The sequence below is a fragment of the Macaca nemestrina genome, chromosome 9, assembly GCF_043159975.1.
Source record: "Macaca nemestrina isolate mMacNem1 chromosome 9, mMacNem.hap1, whole genome shotgun sequence".
NCBI lineage: Eukaryota > Metazoa > Chordata > Mammalia > Primates > Cercopithecidae > Macaca > Macaca nemestrina.
This window is the reverse complement of record NC_092133.1, coordinates 40967832-40984902: the sequence shown is the minus strand read 5'-3', so window position 1 is coordinate 40984902 and position 17071 is coordinate 40967832. Positions and strand designations below refer to the sequence as shown.

Here is a 17071-nt window from a genome sequence, read left to right as displayed (position 1 = left end):
GTTTTATATAATGGAACGAGTGGGCACTAAACGGGAATTGATACATGCAGTGATATGGATGAATGTCAAAAGTATTATTCTAAGTGAAAAAATCATATACAATAAAGTTATGTACCATATGAGTTATGTTACATGACATTTTTGAAAAGACAAAACTCTAGGACAGAATGGGATCAGTGGTGGCCAAGGCCTGTGGGTTCGGCAGGGTAATTCTCTACAAAAGGGCAGGAGGGAACTTTCTGAGATGGATATGTTGTATACTTTGATTTTTCTGGTAGTTACACAACTGTCTACATTTGTCAAAACTCAGTGAGCTCTACATGTAAAAAAGGGCTAATTTTATTATATGTAAATTATACCTCAATAAAGTTAACTTTAGAAACAAACATAAACAGAAAATCTTAAAAGTACCCAAAGAGAAAAGAGGTTGTTTTCAAGTAAACAAAACAATAAAATATTTTCAATTCTGAAAAAAGTAACTGTCAACTTAGGATTCTATATCCAGTGAAACAAGGGCAGAGATAGACATTTTCAGACAAAGAAGAGCAGAGTCGGCCACTAAGATGCGCTTACTAAGGAGATTCTAAGGATATGCTTCAAACAAAAGGAATGTGATGCCAGATGGAAGATGTGAGATGCAAGAAGGAATGAATAGCAAAAAAAGTATAAATATTTAGGTAAACCTAAAATGACTGTAGGAAATACTATAAAATATTATGGATATTAAAACAGCATAGAATTTTAATTTGTGCAGCAGCAATAAGAAAAAAATAAGATAGAATTAAAATACACAACAATAACATAAACATCAGAATGAGATAGAAGTTAATGAAATTAAACTATCCTACGGTCTAAAGTGTCCAGCAGAAGAGTAAAAACATTGACTAGCTTTAAGAGTTTGGTTACTTAAGGATGTGTAATGTGATTTCTAGAGTAACCACTGAAGGAATAGAAACAGGGTATATATACTTTTATATAATACAGGGAGAGCTAGAATTATAAGAATACAATTTTTTGTTTGTGTGCTTTTGAGTTGATAAAAATGGTAATTCTAAACCTGTAAGCACTTGATAACATTGACTCAAAGTATTTAAAGCACAATTGCCACAACTACAAGGAGAAATAGAAAACCCACAAGTATAGCGAGTTTTGTTTTGTTTTTTGAGACAGTCTCGCTCTGTCACCCAGTCTGGAGTGCAGTGGTGTGATCTTGGCTCACTGCAAGCTCCACCTCCCAGGTTCATGCCATTCTTCTGCCTCAGCTTCCCAAGTAGCTGGGACTACAGGTGCCTGCTGCCACATCCGGCTAATTTTTTGTATTTTTAGTAGAGACGGGATTTCACCATGTTAGCCAGGATGGTCTCGATCTCCTGACCTCGTGATCTGCCTGCCTCGGCCTCCCAAAGTGCTGGGATTACAGACGTGAGCCACCGTGCCCGGCCAGCGAGTTTTAAAATACGTGTCAGTATATTCTAAATCAAGTAGACATAACATTAGTAAGAATACAAAACATGCTTAATAGGCTTCATCTAATGGAATATATAGAATCCTATTTCAACAACTATAGGAACATATTCTTCTCAAGCACACATGGACCGTTATTAAAAATTTGACTACATACTATGCTATAAAGCAAGTATCAGGAAATATCAAGCATTTGGTGTCATGTAGACTATATTTTCCAGTCACAGTATTTCTAAGCTAAAATGTATTAACAATCCTCACCCCAAAACACCTGGAAAAAAACCCCAGATGTTTGAAAATTTGATCACGTTTATGAAATTTGCAAAACATAGCCTTTGAACTTAATTGAAATATGAAATATTTCATGTAATAAACTTTTTATGAATGAAAGTCAAATGATCAAATATTTTTCTATATGCCTTTTGTTAAAATTATAAACAATAGACAATCATAAAACCACAAAAGGTTTTGGCAGAAGATATAATCTGATTACTATTTGAAAAATATCATTCTGGCAGCTGTATAGAGAATAGACTGTAGGGGACAGGCTGGGAGTTGGGGAGATTATGAAGGAGGATGGTATAATAAATAGTCAAAGTAGAGGTGATGACAGCTTTGACTAGTCTGCTGAGAAGGGGGTTCTGAAATCATATTTCCTTTTTAACTTGTTTATCTCCTTTCGAATGTACATTCCATGAGAGTAAGGACTTTTTGTTATTTACAAATATATCGCTGGTACCTAAAAATGTATGTGGCATGTAGTAGGCTCTCAATAAATATTTGTTAATGAAGTTGTAGTGACTTGGAACTTACCTTTATGTTACCGGTATTTATTGGTTTAAATTGATTTTTATTTTTCATTTTAAGCATGAAACAGTTGATGGCTATAGAAGATATTTCACTCAAATTGTAGGGTATGTATCTAATATGGAAATAACTATTATTAATTTTATATTATGTTAAATGCCAGAAATACTTATTTTCTATTTGGGTTTTTTTTGTAACACGTGCTTTGGTAATTACTGTTTTTAGGTTCTTTGTGGTAGAAGATCACATTTTACATGTGACCCAAGGATTAGTAACCAGAGCATACACTGATGAACTTTGGAACATGGCCCTCTCAAAGATAATTGCTGTCCTTAGAGCTCATTCAGTAAGTCAGACAATTTACATTACTAAAATTTTAATTCAGTTACTTCAAGAACTTCTGAGCTGCATAATGTCAGAGGAAAACTGTACCTCCATCATTCTGCATTTTTTTAGTAGTTGCTCAGATTTGGAAGTAGTAATGTCAGACTTTTGTTTGGTGATATCAGGCTATGATTTTGCAACTGACTAGGGCTTCCCAAAATACTTTTATTCTAGCATTATAGAAAATGAAGAATTAAGCAGGTCTCATTAGTCTCAACTGACCTCTTAATTAGATCCCTGAAAAGCACCATGAAGAAAATGTTTTTAATTACCATTTCAATTCTTTGTTTCTCAAATAAACTCTACCATTAAAACTCAATAGAGGCCGGGCGCGGTGGCTCAAGCCTGTAATCCCAGCACTTTGGGAGGCCGAGACAGGCGGATCACGAGGTCAGGAGATCGAGACCATCCTGGCTAACACGGAGAAACCCCGTCTCTACTAAAAAATACAAAAAACTAGCCGGGCGCGGTGGCGGGCGCCTGTAGTCCCAGCTACTCGGGAGGCTGAGGCAGGAGAATGGCGTGAACCCGGGTGGCGGAGCTTGCAGTGAGCTGAGATCCGGCCACTGCACTCTAGCCTGGGCGGCAGAGCGAGACTCCGTCTCAAAAAAAAAAAAAACAAAACAAAAAAAACTCAATAGAACTTGTTCTTCAGTGTTTACAATTTACAGTAATACACTATAATAATGCATTTCTTTAAAATTTGCAGTTTTCAAAATTTCAACTCATTTGAAATATTGAACCTTTGTGTAATGAGAGGTTTTTATAGATGAAAATTAAATGATCAACTATTTTCCTAATGCCTTTTCTGGAAATAACAAATATGTTAGTTTTATAAAGACAATACTTAGTATAGACCTTTTTAAAAGATAGTAGTTTTACCTTTATTAATATATTTTCATATTTAAAATTTTGTCTATTTATAATTTTATAATTGATCATTGAGATTTTAAAAATATTGAAGAAAGATTGTTAGCTTATATGATATTAAGATTATAAATAAGCTACATTTTTATTTATCAGGAATGTAGATTCTTGATACACTATCCAATGAACTACAACTTTTCCCAGCGTATTAATAAGGAACAATACATTTTATGGTCAATATTCAGATCAGCTCTGAGTATATAAAGTATGTTTCCTGTTAATTCCATGATACCAAATGTGAAGTCATATTAGATACAACATATCACTTTCAAAATCTTATTAAATGCTATGAAAGGGACAGAGTAAATCTCACTGTCCCTTTGAAATTAATACTTTTCTTTTGGTTAATTACTAAGAAAATAATGAAATTGGCCAGGCGCGGTGGCTCAAGCCTGTAATCCCAGCACTTTGGGAGGCCGAGACGGGTGGATCACGAGGTCAGGAGATCGAGACCATCCTGGCTAACCCGGTGAAACCCCGTCTCTACTAAAATATACAAAAAACTAGCCGGGTGAGGTGGCAGGCGCCTGTAATCCCAGCTACTCGGGAGGCTGAGGCAGGAGAATGGTGTAAACCCGGGAGGCGGAGCTTGCAGTGAGCTGAGATCCGGCCACTGCACTCTAGCCTGGGCGACAGAGCGAGACTCTGCCTAAAAAAAAAAAAAAAAAAAAAAGGCCGGGCGCGGTGGCTCAAGCCTGTAATCCCAGCACTTTGGGAGGCCGAGACGGGTGGATCACGAGGTCAGGAGATCGAGACCATCCTGGCGAACACGGTGAAACCCCGTCTCTACTAAAAAATACAAAAAACTAGCCGGGCGAGGTGGCGGGCGCCTGTAGTCCCAGCTACCCGGGAGGCTGAGGCAGGAGAATGGCGTAAACCCGGGAGGCAGAGCTTGCAGTGAGCTGAGATCCGGCCACTGCACTCCAGCCCGGGCTACAGAGCAAGACTCCGTCTCAAAAAAAAAAAAAAAAAAAGAAAATAATGAAATTGTAATTCTTAGTATTGGAAAAAGTAATACATAGTGTCTCTTTTATAAGATGGAAAATAAGTAAATAGATGAAATGTGAAAATACATAGGGTCTATATAAACTTTTTTCAGTTTAAATAACTAATTCCTTAAAATCTAAAGACTTTTGAAACGTAAACATCATAAGTATCATATTATGATCTCCCTCTAAAAGTTTATACTGAATAAAGAAGGTCAGTTGTGGATCTAACCAACCAAGATTTTAAACTTATTATAAGTCTGGCAGATTAAAAGAAACATTATCAAGTTCTTATTTCTTAGTTTTTAATCATGACTCTGGTTTGTTGTTTTCGGTGTTTTGTTTTGTTTGTGTGTTTCCACCCTCAGTCCTATTGCACTGATCCTGATCTTGTTCTGGAGTTGAAGAATCTTATTGTAATATTTGCAGATACTTTACAGGTGGGTGATAACCTAACAATTAATGGTTATTCTGATCACTTAAAAACATACAAAATATAGACTATATTCATTTATGTTGTTGTAGATTAGTGGCAGTAAATTAGTAGTAATAAATGTTTACCTACGTATTGGTATTCTGCTATTACCCAGAACTATTCATACCACTTCCTTTTCAGTTATGAAGCTTAGACAGAACTCAGGGATGCTACCATCTTTTAAAATATTGATCATTCAGTTGGAATAAAGTCTTTTTACAGTTAAAAAAATAAAAAAAGAATACAGAATATAATGGAAAGAACCCTGAACTAGAAATTAGAAGATATAAATTCTGCCTTAGGGCAGTGAGAAATGGGTTCTAGAATCACATAGACCCAGAGTTTCTGTTCTGCCTGTGCTGTTGACTAATTGTATGCCTGCAGGTTCTTTAAGCTTTAGATCCTTATTTGTGAAAATGGGTTTATTACTAATTTCAGAATTGTTTTTAGTTTTAAATATGATGCTTTGTATGAAAACATGTGATTTGAAAACTGTTCATATTCTTCCTGGTTTCTGGTTTTCCATGAGTTCTGTGAGCAAATCACTTTACTTTTTTGAACTGTTTTTTTCTTTTTAAAAATAAGGAGGATTGTTTGAACCCAGGAGGTGGAGGTTGCCGTGAGCCGAGATTGCGCCACTGCACTCTCCTGGGCAACAGAGCGAGACTCCATCTCAAAACAAACAAACAAACAAAAAACACAAAAGAAACAAAAAAATAAGATTAAAACTAAGTATTTCAAAACTCTGTTTTTGCGATTTTCAGTATCAAAGTTTTGAGATTTCTAGCTTGTCCTTCCTCCTTGATCACAGATAATAAAGAATTGATTGCATTTTCTTTTCCTGTGTAAATTTACGGGATTTTTATGGTTAGAAGTAACTTTTCATGAAGTACAGACTAGCATTTTCCAAAGTGTGATGAGCTGTTACTTAAAAAAAGTGTCCTGTGGTCCAAAAGTAAAACATATTTCTCTACTGAAAACTTTTCTGAGAGCAAATTTATACCCATAAGTTCCCAAAAGGAAGATGATTATGCAGCATTTTCCCAATATATTTGACCCTTGAATCTTTTTCCCCCTTAGAACAGCTTTTAGATCTAGAACTTTATATAATATGCTTTGGGAAATCCTGATTTAAACTCTTTGCTTTATCACAAGAGTCTTTGCCTCTTAGAATTATAGTTTTCTACTTTATTCTTAAACCTAAAGAGAAGATTCCACAAGCTCCTTTAGTAAATTATTTTATTACTCATGTCTATTATATATTAATTTGTATGGCTTATATTGTAACAGTGGAATAATGTGGGATTTTTTGTTGTTGTTTTCATAAACTTTGTGATGACTGTATAATATTGATCTCACTGCAATAAAACTTTTAGTAAGCTTTATTTGGGGCTGTCCAAATTTTGGGCACCCATTTCTAAGTAGCTTGAGATACTAGTTTGGTGCAAAAGTAATTGTGATTTTTGCCATGGAGAGTAAAAGCAATAGTAATTTTAGATAGTAATTTTGCTGTACTTAATGACTTACAGCACTTCTATTCAAAGTGTGGTCTAGGGACCACTGGTCTGCAAACTGTTTATTACTAGTCTGCAAATTATCTCTTAGATCCATAACAAAAAGGAGTTTTCCTCGGAATGTAAATTAACTATATCCCCAAGTACAAAGTTTAGTGCGATTGGCATCTTGCTACAAGCAAGACTTTTTTCAATATAGGTAGCAGCATCAATTTGTATTCTGGTGCAAACTCCTTATTTCTTTGTAGACTGTAATAAATAGTTATTGGACTGGACTTTGAGTACAGCTGAATCTACAGTATTTTATATGGTACCAAGGAATTCTCCAGAGAATCAAAGGAAAGTCAAAGATAATATTTAGGTAATATTGGCACTGTAAAAGCAACAATGATAGTTACATAAACCCTTGCAAGGATACCTTTCTCATATTATTGCTTTGAAATATGACTGGAGAAGTCAACCACTCCTTCCTACTTTTTCAGAGTTTCTGCAGTATTTTCATTTCACTGAAAGCTGACAGGTTCAGTATTAGATCCATCTTATACTGAATTAATGATTGCTGGCTTTTAAATTTATAACTATTAATTAAAGAACTGGTAAGTGTCTTTTCATGAAAACTAATTAAAGAATGTTATATAATATTTAGATTTTTAAATCGGCCCTTGCCACCCTAAGGAAATCTTGCTTTTTAAAATGCTGGTATTTTATCATCTAAAACAAAACTGACTAAACAATAAAGTAAAAAAAGTAATACCAGCATATTTATATTCCTTACTACCTATTAGGCAAATAACAAGTAAACATTTATTGATTCCTTTATTAACATTTTTTGAGTACCCAATACATGTTAGCAGACTAGTTGATGTATAAAATAGTAGAGACATAGAAGTCAGTAAGACAGTAGGGACGTAAAAGTCCTTGGCTTCAAGAAATTCACAGTTTAGTTGTAAACAAATAAAATGCTTAATAAGGCATCCTAATGCAGCAAGCAATATGTTAGCTTTGAGCTTGCAGAAGATGGAATGACTAACTTAGATTCTAGGAGTTGAAGAAGGCTATACAGAAAGTTGAAACTTGAGCTGGGTTTTGAAGGTGAGTTCAGCAAATAGATAAGAAAGAAAGGGTATTAATGGAAGAAAAAATAGCATTTGTAAACTATAGATAAAAGCATGGTGTGGTGAAAGTGAAATGGAGCAGCTTGATGGTATTAGAAACTGTAGAATATAGGTGTGAACAAGGAAGGGCAAATAGTGGTGATGAAACTGACCCAGATTATGGGACGTCTTGTGGGACTTTAGTAAGCATTTTGTAGTTTTTAGGCAGGGGAGTGGCACAATCAGATTTATACTTTTGAATGGCAATTTTGAGAATCTGGGAAATAGATTGAGAGAGAGAGAGAGATGGTTGAAAGTTTAGAAAGCTTTTACAATGGTCTAGGTAAGAGATATTAAGGACCTGAGATAAAGCAGTGGCACTAAGAATATTTCTGGAAGAAAGATGGGTAGATAATGGAGAATGAAAGATTTGATTTATAAAAGAGGTAAAATCAGAAGAATTTGGGACTACTTTGTGTGTGTGTGTATGTGTGTGTGGTGGGGGTAGGGTGTTTAGGTGGTTTTCTAGATTCTCTGTTGATAAACTAGGTTGATGTTAGCGTTATTATTATGGATAGGAAATAAGAGGAACACTTGATTTCACTGGGGAGAGAGGAAGTAAGCTTAATGTACTTGCTGACTGAGTGAATGGAGATGAAACAGGTGTTGGAATTAAATATTTGGAATTTAGAGAGGCCTAGCTAGAGATACAGATTTGAAGTAATCATCAGAGGTTGAAATCATTAGACTTGAGATTGCCCTAGGGAGCTAGAAGTAAAGAATAAAGGATAGAGATAGAAGTTACACAAGGAAACTGGAAGGATTGTTCATAGATGTAAAAGGAGAATAAGAAGAGTGATTGGTGTTACAGAATTGAAAGCAGAAGAATTTCAAGAAAGAGATGTCAGGTAGAGTGAGATCATTGAATTTGATATTTAGGAGATAGTCTGTTGTGACGTTGTTGAGTAGTTTAAATAAAGGAATAGAAGTGAGAGATTGTAGTACATTTGACTGTGAAGGGAGTGACAGCGGCAGCTGACAGGCTACAGAAAATTGAGGGAGAGCTGTTTTGGTCTCTTGTTTTTCTTGGCTTCAAGATGGAAAACAGTTTAGCATATTTATTTAGCCGAGAGAAAGGTGCCTGTGGAAGTTAAAGACATAATAGAGTAAGAAGTTAACCCATGGAATGGTTTATGTGGAAGGAGATAGGCTCAAGAACAAAGATGGAGAGAGAAACCTTAGAGAGACAAGTGGAGAATTCTGTGAGGTAAGAGAGAATGTTTGGTCCCAATATGGGTAAGATTTCAGTTAGTTTGGAGTCGGAAAAGAATAAAATTTGGAAGTGTGAATGTTTAATGGAAAGATGTAAATTTTCCCAATAGGACAAACTCAATCTTAAATTGAAGGTGCAAAAGGAAGCCAGCCTGTCTCAGACAGAATCCATTCCCTTTTCTTCTTGTATCCTATTTAGGCACCACTTCCCAAGACACTGTTATGTAAAAACTTATCTTGAATTTTTTCCTCCAGCTCTGACTTTTAATACTTTTTAAGGCTAACGCTGTAATCATTACTGAAAAGAGAAAAAATGGAAAAACCATTCTATTCTCAAAAAACTCTTTCTGGACCTCTTTTTTTACCAAATGCAATGTAGTAGAAAGTCAAAATATATATTTTTATTTTCTTACTGTGAGAATGCCATACAATGGGATCTAGTGATTCCTTCCAAATGATTCTCTAGTATTCCCAACATTTTTAATGAATATTTTTGTACACTTGTTTATCTGCTTTGTTTTTTTTTTTTTTTTGTATTTTAGGGTTATGGTTTTCCAGTGAACCGACTTTTTGACCTTTTATTTGAAATAAGAGATCAATACAATGAAACACTGCTTAAGAAATGGGCTGGAGTTTTCAGGTTAGTCTAAGTCATGGTGCCTTAATATAATGAATACGTTTGTCAAATACTCAAGTGGTTCATTTGCATATATTAATAAAAATGCTTATAATCATTTTTCTTGTAGTAAAGTACACATAGAATTTACCATCTTAGCCATTTTCAAGTGTATAGTTCAGTGGTGTACACTCACATTGTTGCAACTGTCGTCACCATCCATTTCCAGAACGTTTTCCTCTTCCCAAATAGAAACTCTTACTCACTTAACAATTAACTGTCCATTTCCCCCTTCCCCCAGCCTCTGGCAACCACCACTCCTGCTTTGTCTCTAAAATTGACTGCTCTAGGTACCTCATGTAAGTGGAATCATATATGTTTGTTCTTCTGTGTCTGGATCATTTCACTTAACACAGTGTCTTCAAGGTTCATCCATGTTGTAGCATGTCAGAATTTCATTCCTTTTTAAGGCTAATATTCCATTGTCTTTATATATCACATTTTGTTTATCAGTTCATCTGTTGATGGACATTTAGGTTCCTTCCACCTTTTGACTATTGTGAATAATGCTGCTGTGAACGTGAGTACAGTATACATATATCTGTTTGAGTCTCTGCTTTCAAATCTTTTGGGTTTATACCCAGAAGTGAAATGCTGGATCATATGTAAATATACCTTTAACTTTTTGAGGAACTAGCCTACTGTTTCCATAGTGGCTGTAACATTTCTAATCAGTTTTTAATTATACTTACTTGTAGTTCTAATATCTGTAATTTTTTCCTAGTAAATGATTAAATACTTACAAGGCTGTAAGTATTCAAAGATATTTTGTATTAGAGGCAGAAATTTACAGCTTTTAAATTTTGTTTTGGGCAAGTGCTGTTTTTACAAACAACATCACTAGATTAAGAATCTTAAAGAAGCTAAAGAGCAAATTACTTTTGCTTTAACCACTTCTCTGCAGGCCATGGACAAAAGCATTTTAATATCTATATAACTTTTTAGTGACATGAGAAGAGAAATATGCCCCCCCACTTTAATTGCTAGAAGTTTTCCTCCCTCCCTTCTTTCTCTCTTTCTCTTTTTGTCTCTTTCTCTCCATCCTTCTCCCTTTCGGGAAGAAAAAGTCAATCTTGAGGTTTTACATCTTGTTTACCCAAAATATGATAGAAGTAATGTGTCAATATTTGATGATGTTAAAATAAAAGTATGTTAGATGATTTAATACCAGCTTAGCACTTATCCCATCAGCTTTCAAAGCTATGGAGGTTGACCTTCTAAATACTGTAATAGGAATCTTCGAACAGGGTGAGGTGGCTTATGCCTGTAATCCTAGCACTTTGGGAGGCCAAGATGGAAGGATCACTTGAGGCCAGGAGTTTGAGACCAGCCTGGATGACATAGTGAGACCCTGTCTCTACAAATAAAAAAATTAGCTGAGCATAGTGGTGCGCACCTGTAATCCCAGCTACTTGGGAAGTTGAGGCAGGAGGATTACTTGAGCCCAGGTGTTTGAGGCTGCAGTGAGCTATAATCACACCACTGCACTCCACCCTGCGCAATAGGGTAAGACTGTGCTCTTAAAAACAATTTTTTTAAATGCCTGAGTGGCTCATAAGGTGATACACATCTAGTAAAATCAACTGAACAAGTCCTTATTTGAGTTTTTTGTATTTACATTCTTCAAGAGTGGTATTATCAGGATGCTATCCCAGATGGATAATTGACAGTCCTGATGAGTCATATGTAACTATCAACAATTATTTTTATTAACTATTTTAAAAATAAAGGTAGCATTTATTGATAAAGATGGTAATCTAGAAAATATATGCTATGGTACAATGTATAATATGATGTAATATGATATTTTTATAGTTATAAAATCTTATAGAGTTGATGTTATTTAATTGGCCTCTTCAGAAGGGTGTTTATGTTTTCATAACTGTTGATAGATTGTATTGGGCCAGCTATTCTCTCTTACCTATCTTAAGACTTCTAGTAGTAAGATTGTTCCTCAAGACTGGGGAAACCATGTGGTGTTGTTTTCTCTCTGGGAAGCTAATGGCTTCATTCACATAGAGATAGGATTAATTTTATCCTCCAGAGTAATAGTGGAGGAGAACAAATGATAGCATGTCAATTTTAATACACAATTTCCAAATATATTTTGACTCCTGTTTTTAATACTCTTCCAGATCGTGCTTTTTGCCTAATTTTTTTTTTTTTTGAGACAGAGTCTTGCACTGTCACCCAGGCTGGAGTGCAGTGGTGCGATCTCGGCTCACTGCAAGCTCTGCCTCCCGGGTTCACGCCATTTTCCTGCCTCAGCCTCCCTAGTAGCTGGGACTACAGGTGCCTGCCGCCACGCCCGGCTAATTTTTTGTACTTTTAGTAGTGACAGGGTTTCACGATGTTAGCCAGGATGGTCTCAGTCTCCCGACCTCGTGATGCACGCACCTTGGCCTCCCAAAGTGCTAGGATTACAGGCGTGAGCCACCATGTCTGGCTACCTAAATTTTTAAGAAGTAGCAGAACTTAAGCTTTGTTTACCTCTGACCCGTATCCTCAAATATTTTATAAATAGTGAATTGACAACCCAACAATTAAATGGGGGAAGAAGAAAAATTATCAATATTGAGTGATATTCAAAACTTGACTACTTCCATGACAAAATTTATAACCCGACTACGGTTATAGTTTATCTGTATGCAGCTGTCTCTCTCTATATTATGAGCCCTGTTTTATTTCTGTATTATTTTTGGATATATGTGCTTTTATTTAGTTTTTAATTGACAGTAATTGTATAGATTTATGAGGTACAGTTTGATGTTTTGATATATACATTATGGAATGATTAAATCAAGCAAATTAACATATCCATCACCTCACATACTTATTTTTTTCTTTTAGTGGTGCAAACATTTAAAATCTACTGTTAGCGATTTGAAATATATGTTACATTATTATTAACTGTAGTCACCTTTTGGAATAGATCTCAAAAACCTGTTTCCCTGTCTAACTGAAACTGTACTCTTTGACGAACATCTTGGCATCTCCCTACCCTGCCTACCCCACTTTCTGATTGCCCTACCCTCTGGTAACCTATAAACCAGAAATCATGCTTCTGTCTACTTCTATTAGTGTGACTTTTTTAGATTCTTCATATAAGTAAGATTATGCAGTATTTGACTTCCTGTGCCTAGCTTATATCACTTAGCATAGTGTCCTCAAGGTTCATCCTTGTTGCAAATGACAGAATTTCCTTCTTTTATAGGGCTGAATAGTATTCCATTGTGTATATCACATGGTTTTATATCAGTTCAAAGGTCAATTGCATATTTTGGCTATTGTGAATAATTCTGCAGTGAACATGGGAGTGCGGATATTGCTCTGAGATACTGATTTTTTTAAAAAAATTTTATTATTATTATTTTTGAAACGGAGTCTTTGCTCTGTTACCCAGGCTGGAGTGCAGCAGCATGATCTTGGCTCACGGCAGCCTTCGCCTCCCAGGCTCAAGCAATTCTCCTGCCTCTGCCTCCCAAGTAGTTGGGATTACAGGTGTGCACCACTATGCCCAGCTAATTTTTGTATTTTTAGTAGAGACGGGATTTCACCATCTTGGTCAGGCTGGTTTCAAACTCTGACCTCAATGATCCACCTGCCTCAGCCTCCCAGAGTGCTAGGATTACAGATGTGAGCCACTATGTCTGGCTTGATACTGATTTTAATTCTTTTGGTTATGCACCCGGAAATGAGATTATTGGGATCATATAGTAGTTGTATTTTTAGTTTTTTGAGGAAGCTCCATCCTGTTTTCCATAATGGATATACTAATTTACATTGCCACCAATGGTGTGCAAAGGCTCCCTTTCTCCACATCCTCACTAACACTTATCTTGTGTCTGTTAGATAATAGCTATTCTAACAGTTGTGAGGTGATACCTCCTTGTATTTTTTTTTTTGAGATGGAGTTTTGCTCTTGTCACCCAGGCTAGAGTGCAATCTCAGCTCACTGCAACCTCTGCCTCCCAGGTTCAAGTGATTCTCCTGCCTCAGCCTCCTGAGTAGCTGGGATTACAGTCATGCACCACCATGCCTGTCTAATTTTGTATTTTTAGTAGAGATGGGGTTTCTCTGTGTTGGTCAGGCTGGTCTCGAACTCCTGACCTCAGGTGATCCACCTGCCTCTGCCTCCCAAAGTGCTGGGATTACAGGCATGAGCCACCGTGCCTTGCCAGCCTTGTTGTATTTTTAATTTGGATTTCCCTGATGATTAGTGATGTTGAGTTTTGCTTATTCCTGATCTGTATACCTGTTGGACATTTTTGTGTCTTCTTTTGATAAATATCTATTCAAGTCCTTTGCCCACTTTTTAATTCAGTGATTTGTTTTCTTGCTATTTATTTGAGTTCCTTATGTATTTTGGATACTAACTCCTTATATGTATCAGATATATATCAGCAAATATTTTCTCCCAATCTGTAACTTGCCTCTTCATTCTGTTAATTGTTTCCTTGCCGTGCAGAAGCTTTTTAGTTTGATGCAGTTTATTTGTCTACTATGGCTTTTGTTACCTGTGCTTTTGGGGTTATATTTTAAAAAGTCATTATCTAGACCAATGCCATGGAGCTATTTATATTCTTGATTGCCTAGCCCTAGTATAATGCCCGACAGAGTAGGAACTTATATGTGTTTATAGAATTTGGTTCTATAAACAGATCATTTTAATACTACATTAACATTTTTAGAATATAAATGTGCCTTTCATTAAATTATCTCTTCTTCCATAGTAACTGATTCCATGGCGTTTGTATGAAGTTAGTAGTTTATTGTCTTCTAGTGGTTACTTTCCCTGTAACTTGCCTTTTGACCTTTCATCATTTTTATTTTTAAAACAGAGACTGGGTTTTTGAGGCGGAGTCTTGCACTGTCACCCAGGCTGGAGTGCAGTGGCGCGATCCCACCTCACTGCAAGCTCTGCCTCCCGGGTTCACGCCATTCTCCTGCCTCAGCCTCCCTAGTAGCTGGGACTACAGGCGCCCGCAGCCATGTGTTGTTGCCCAGGCTGGCCTGAAGTGTTCTGCCCGTATCAGCCTCCCAAAGATTATAGGCATGAGCCACCTCATTTAGCCCTGCCTTTTAATGTTTTACCTTTAAAAAAAAAAAACTCTATGTAGAATGAAATAGAATTAGTGGAAGTAAATACCAAAAAAGTAATTTTTAAATTTTTTGGTAGAACTGGGTGTGGGTGATTAGTGGCACACGCCCTGTAGTCCCAGCTGCTCGGGAGGATAAGGTGTAAGAATCGCTTGAACCCGGGAGGCAGAGGCTGCAGTGAGCCAAGATTGCACTACTGCACTCCAGCCTGGGCGACAGAGTGAGAGCCTGTCTTTAAAAAAAAAAAAAAAAATTAAAAAAATAAAGCTCTCATTTATGCTACTTCCTTTCTACCCCTACTGTTGCAGCTTTAATTCAGATCCTCATCACCTTTTATTTAGATTATTCTTCAGTTTTTCTAAGTGATCTCTCTGTGTTCATTATTAGGCTTTTTCCAGTTTATCCTCCACACAGTGAATATCTTCCTATGACATTCCCTTTCCTAAAACCTTTTTTTTTTTTTTTTTTTTTTTTTTTTGGAGACGGAGTCTCGCTCAGTCGCCTAGGCTGGAGTGCAGTGGCGCGATCTTGGCTCACTGCAAGCTCCACCTCCTGGGTTCATGCCATTCTCCTGCCTCGGCCTCCTGAGTAGCTGGGACTACAGGCACATACCACCACGCCCGGCTAATTTTTTTATATTTTCAGCAGAGACAGAGTTTCACCGTGTTAGCCAGGATGGTCTCGATCTCCTGACCTCGTGATCCACCCGTCTTGGCCTCCCAAAGTGCTAGCATTACAGGCGTGAGCCACCGCGCCCGGCCCCCTAAAACCTTTTAATGCCTACAGAGTAAAATCTGGATGTCTGTTTGCCCACCTGTCCAATCTCATTTTTCACTATGTCCCTCAGACTTTATACTTAGTAATACTGCACTACCTGTGGTTTTACACCCCCTCCACACACACTAATGCTTTTTCACTCCTTATGCCTTTGCATATATATTCCAGTGGTCTAGAATGCTTTTCTCCCATAATCTCTTTACAAATTTTTTTCATCTGTAAAGACCCTACAGGACCCCTAACTTCTCTGTATAACTTTCCATGAGATGTTCTTCATGTAATTTGATAGTCATTTCCTTCTTTGTCCTGTTTCTGAACCTTGTACTCCTTGTATGTATAGCACAGCATTATAGATGTTATAAATTGTTTGCATATCTGTCTCTGTTAGATTTGAGAACAGGTATCTTGTGTTTATCTTCATGAGATAGGGAATTTTCATCACAGCCCAGAGCCTAGCACATAATAGGTGCTCAATAAATATTAATCAAACTGAATTCATTTAATTAAAAGGAAATCAGTGATTGGATGACAGTTACATTAGGACAGCCTAAGTTATGCTGTAGCAACAAAAATTCCCCAAATCTCAGTGGATGAACACATTTTATTCCTCACTCATACAGAAGCCCACAGTAAGTTTACTAGTTAGAGATACAAGCTATTTGCATTTGTGATTCTAACTTTTCAACATGTTGTCTTCCTTGTCACCATGGAAAGGAGGTTTACACAATTGGTTTATAAAGGCTTTAAACTCAAAGCAACACATGTCACTTCCATTCACAGCCCAGTGGCCAAAACTAGTCATATGGCCCTACCTAACTGCAAGGGGGTGTACAGGAGAGCACATGGATATTTGAGGAGTAGTAACTGTTTCTGCATCACCAACTATAAAAGATCCATTTTTAATCACATTATGAGAGGCTAAACAAATATAACACATTGTTTCGATCTTCAAGAGTTTATAATCTCATTGGGAAAAGAGAAGACACGAGATACACAACTTGAAAATTATTCCTATCAAGAATTATGACAGGAGGCCGGGCATGGTGGCTCAAGCCTGTAATCTCAGCACTGTAGGAGGCCGGGGCGGGCAGATCACGAGGTCAGAAGATGGAGACCATCCTGGCTAACATGGCGAAACCCCTTCTTTACTCAAAATACAAAAAATTAGCCAGGTGTAGTGGCACGCGCCTGTAGTTCCAGCTACTTGGGAGGCTGAGGCAGCAGAATCACTTGAACCTGGGAGGCGGAGGTTGCAGTGAGCTGAGATCACACCACTGCACTCCAGCCTGGGTGACAGAGCGAGACTCTGTCTCAAAAAAGAAAAAAAAAAAAAAAGAATTATGACAGGAATACTTTCCATTACATGGATCCTTTTTTAGTTACAGATAATGAACTTGTTGAGAATATATCACCTTGAGAATTGTTCTACACTAGAAAATAAAGTGCTGAGAGGTTGTAAAACAAACTAGTGGAAAAAGGAGATTGTACCTGAATTTTGAGGGACAAGACTTATTTGTTGTTGGATTTTAGAATTCTGGATGCTTAGGCTGTATCTTCCTATTTGGACCTTTAACTGACAAGTAAAAACTGCTTTT

The 17071-nt window shown here is 36.8% G+C and overlaps 1 protein-coding gene across 9 annotated transcripts in view; it reads left to right on the top strand.

Moving 5' to 3' along the window:
* The window catches only part of LOC105480188 (exocyst complex component 6), a 214472-nt gene that overhangs the window by 84238 nt on the left and 113163 nt on the right, over positions 1-17071 (top strand). For all 9 annotated transcript variants that reach the window (XM_011738755.2, XM_071069486.1, XM_071069485.1 and 6 more), the window contains 4 exons: positions 2332-2378; positions 2497-2617; positions 4937-5008; positions 9466-9563. In XM_011738755.2, coding sequence (XP_011737057.2) covers positions 2332-2378; positions 2497-2617; positions 4937-5008; positions 9466-9563 — 338 coding nt within the window. The remainder of the gene's footprint in view (positions 1-2331; positions 2379-2496; positions 2618-4936; positions 5009-9465; positions 9564-17071) is intronic.